The sequence below is a fragment of the Dama dama genome, chromosome 12 (assembly GCF_033118175.1).
Source record: "Dama dama isolate Ldn47 chromosome 12, ASM3311817v1, whole genome shotgun sequence".
In the NCBI taxonomy this organism is placed as follows: domain Eukaryota; kingdom Metazoa; phylum Chordata; class Mammalia; order Artiodactyla; family Cervidae; genus Dama; species Dama dama.
Window position 1 is genome coordinate 78,680,220 of NC_083692.1, and position 3,649 is coordinate 78,683,868.

Here is a 3,649-nt window from a genome sequence, read left to right on the forward strand (position 1 = left end):
TGAAACAAGGAGCGAGGAGGAGGAAAGAAAGAGGTGAGACAGATTAAGAGGCACAAACTTCCAGCAGCAAAATAAGTGAGGCACAGATGTGAGTTGTACAGTGGACATCTTAGTCTGGTAAAAGACGGTGACTAGAATTTTTGTGGTGAGTATTTTGAAATTCTGAATCACTATGTTGTTTAAAGGAACTAACATAGTATTGTAGGTCAGTCATACTCACAAATAAACAATCAGCTCATAGAAAAAAAGATCAGATTTGTGGTTACCAGGGACAGGAGGCAGGGGGAGATGGAATTGGATGAAGGCAGTCAAAAGGTACAAAGTGTCAGTTACAAGATAGCTAACTAAGTACAATGAACGTAATGCACAACATAATAAATATGCTTAACACAGCTGCATTTATACATAAAAGTTGAGAGTAAATCCCAAGTGTTCTCACCACAAGGAAGAACATTGTTTTCTATTTATTTAATTTTGCATCTATATGAGATGATGGATGTTCACTAAACCTTCTGTGGTAATCATTTCCTGATGAATATGTCATTATACTGTACAGCTTAAACTTACACAGATCTGTATGTCAATTTTATCTCAATAAAACCGGAAGAAAAAAACAAAAGAGAGGAAATATACTTTTAAAAAAAAGTGCTATCTTAAGAGAACAAAAGAATGTCTGGCTATTCCAGTATAGCTGATATGGAATTATCTTCTAACTGTAAACCACTCCAAAACTGGGAAAACATATGAAGCAACTGTTTCCAAGGAGTGCAGGCAGTGAAAGTTTGCCATCTGTGGGAGAAAGAAAGCCTGCAGAGCGACACCCACAGTCACTAGACATCTCCCAGGGGATTTTCTAACCTTCAGCACAAGGACCTGGAGCCCCGCAGAGCAGCAGCTTGCTGTGTGCAAGAAACGGAGGTCAGAATTAGGGCTGGGATATCACTGGGATTTGAGGGGAAAGGTGTTGGAGAGACGTGAACTTCATAAAAAGGACCTTGAAATCTGTAGAGGGAGTTTTTTGAACCTACACAAGAGCTACACATGCACACACACACACAGAGAGACAGGGAAAGTTAGCACAAAACAGCTTTTGAGGGTCTAAAAACTCCAGGGAGATTTCAGAGACTTTGCTGTGGTGGGAAGGCATAGGAGCTCTGGCTTTTCTAGAGTGAAGAATTTTGGTAAAAATGCCTTGCTCAATTGAGTCACCAGAATAAAAATCGTGGGCCAAAAGTAAAGGCTAATTCCTGGTACAAAAATAAATAAATAAATAAATAAGGAATAAAAAACATGCCCTAACAGATATTCAAGTAAACCTCAACAGACTTTAAGTGATAATTTAACAAAGTTAATATATTTTTGACGAAGACAAAATAATCAAGCTCTGCCTCTTGCTTTTTTCAACTTTTTGTTTTGTATTTTAGTTGATTAACCATGTTGTGATAGTTTCAGTTGTACTGCAAAGTGACTCAGTTATATATACACCTGTATCTGTTCTTCCCTGGTGGCTCAGATGGTAAAGAATCCTCCAGCAATGCAGGAGACCTGGGTTCGATCCCTGGGTTGAGAAGAGGATCCCCTAGATGAGGGAATGGCAACCCATCCCAGTATTCTGGCCTGGAGAATTCTGTGGACTGTATAGTCCATGGGGTTGCAAGAGTTGGACACAACTGAGCAGCTTTCACTTTCATAACTTTTGATATCAGAGAGTAAAAACATCTGTAGTATAAATTTACATATGGTTATTTTCTGAATCTGCAGCCTGATGTTTTATGAGGATTTTTACTTTCTCTCAATACTTTGCAGAATATAATCCACATAAGCAATAGGAATAGATTTTTTAAAGAATGCCCGATTTCTCATTGTAAATCAACACAATCTGATGGTACTGCCAATTCTCTGGGAATAGCAAGGTCATGGGTGAGACCAGCTTAGAGGAGCAGAGGTTGAGTTAGTAGATCTTTGAAATATCAAATGATCTTCTCTGCTGTTTGATTTTCATGTTCCTTTCACAAAGATTTCTTTCTGCATTACAGAAACAGACAAGTAGAGATGTTAGATTTGGCTGAAAAGGAAGATTTTACATTTTCTTTGTTTAAGAGAGTAACTCATGGTGCTTTCCTGATTTCAAAACTGAATAAATGGCAACAGCATTTACCTTCTTCTGACTTATTAACAGTGACTCAATCCTGTGCAGAGATTTAAATCTTAATCTCTACATTCTTACTGTGCATTTACTCTCTGATATACACCAAATTTGTTTAATCTCATGCTCTTTTTATGCATCCGAGTCCCTCATAAGCACAGGGTATGAGAAGAACGTTTAACCAGAGAGTTCAGTAGCTAGAGATGTGACCACCAGATGGTGGTGCGCCTCTGCTGATCAGAACATGTGGCAGGTTCATTTGAGTGGGTTCTGAGTGAATAGGCTTAGAGCAGAAGCAGTGCCTTTTTATTATTGGCTGGGTAGACAATGTGAGAAACCACTATGACTGCTAGGAAAGAAGGGGGCACTTGGTAATAGAAGCAACTCTTCTGGCTGGAGACTGCAGATCCACAATTGATCCTAAATGGGGAAAACAATGAAGACACCCATTGGAGCTTTAATCACATTCTTGTGGCTGCAGCTGGACTGTGAGTTGAGGGTTTAAGGGAAATAGAGTGTATTCATAGATATTCTTTAGATGCCAAGACTGACTTTATGCAGGTTTCTTCTAGTTATTGTAAAAAAGGAAAAGTAAAATCTGACAACCCTTCTCCTTTCTCTGACTTCTGCTTTCTCCATAGGTGTCAGCCTGGGAAATGAGGTGGAGCAGAGTCCTTCTACCCTGAGTGTCCAGGAGGGAAACAGCTGTTTTATCACCTGTACTTATACAGATGTTGCCTCAAGCTACTTCCCTTGGTATAAGCAAGAACCTGGAAAAGGTCCCCAGCTCCTTATAGACATTCGTTCAAATATGGGTAAAAATGAAGGCCAGAGACTGACTGTTTTATTGAATAAGACAGCCAAACATCTCTCCCTGCACATCACCACCACTGAACCTGGAGACTCAGCTGTCTACTTCTGTGCAGCAAGGACACAGTGCTTCCCAGGCACCCGCTATCTGTACTGAAACCTGCGACTGGGGCAGCCCCCTTCCTGTGGCACAACCTTCAAGTTATAGCATTTGCCATAGTGTTTCTCTACAAGTGGAAACTAACATATCAGACATGGAAAACATAGAATAAGAAGATTAGGTTTCATATGATGCAGAAAGTGTTAAAACACATTCTGTTGGATGACTATTGCTTACTGAATTCTTGAAGGGAGTTAGGTTTTATTTTAAAATTCAGGCTTTAAAAATGACTTTATATTTTCTATCAGACTCCTCTTCTATAAATGAATGCTTGGGAACAATACTACATTCTTATTATGGATGGGTTCTTAACGCTTGTGTTTCAAAAATTATGTGTGTTATTTTTCACTTATTGTAAAAATTATATTCTAAATGTATAAAATGTGTCTAATACAAAAATGTTGTAAAATTTATAATTCTGCATCCAGATAATTTATTGCTAATATTTTATTTACTCTCTTTTTAAGTTCTAGTATGATTAGAATTCTGATTTTTTCCACTTAATATTATATCTTGAAATGAGCATTTTCAGT

The 3,649-nt window shown here is 38.3% G+C and overlaps 1 gene segment (V, D, J or C); it reads left to right on the forward strand.

Annotated features, from left to right (window-relative positions):
- Positions 1-2,530: 2,530 nt before the first annotated feature.
- On the forward strand, positions 2,531-3,326 carry LOC133067400 (T cell receptor alpha variable 13-1-like). The segment is given in 2 exon segments: positions 2,531-2,634; positions 2,788-3,326. Coding segments are annotated over 2 exon segments (390 nt in total).
- The last annotated feature ends 323 nt before the right edge of the window (positions 3,327-3,649 follow it).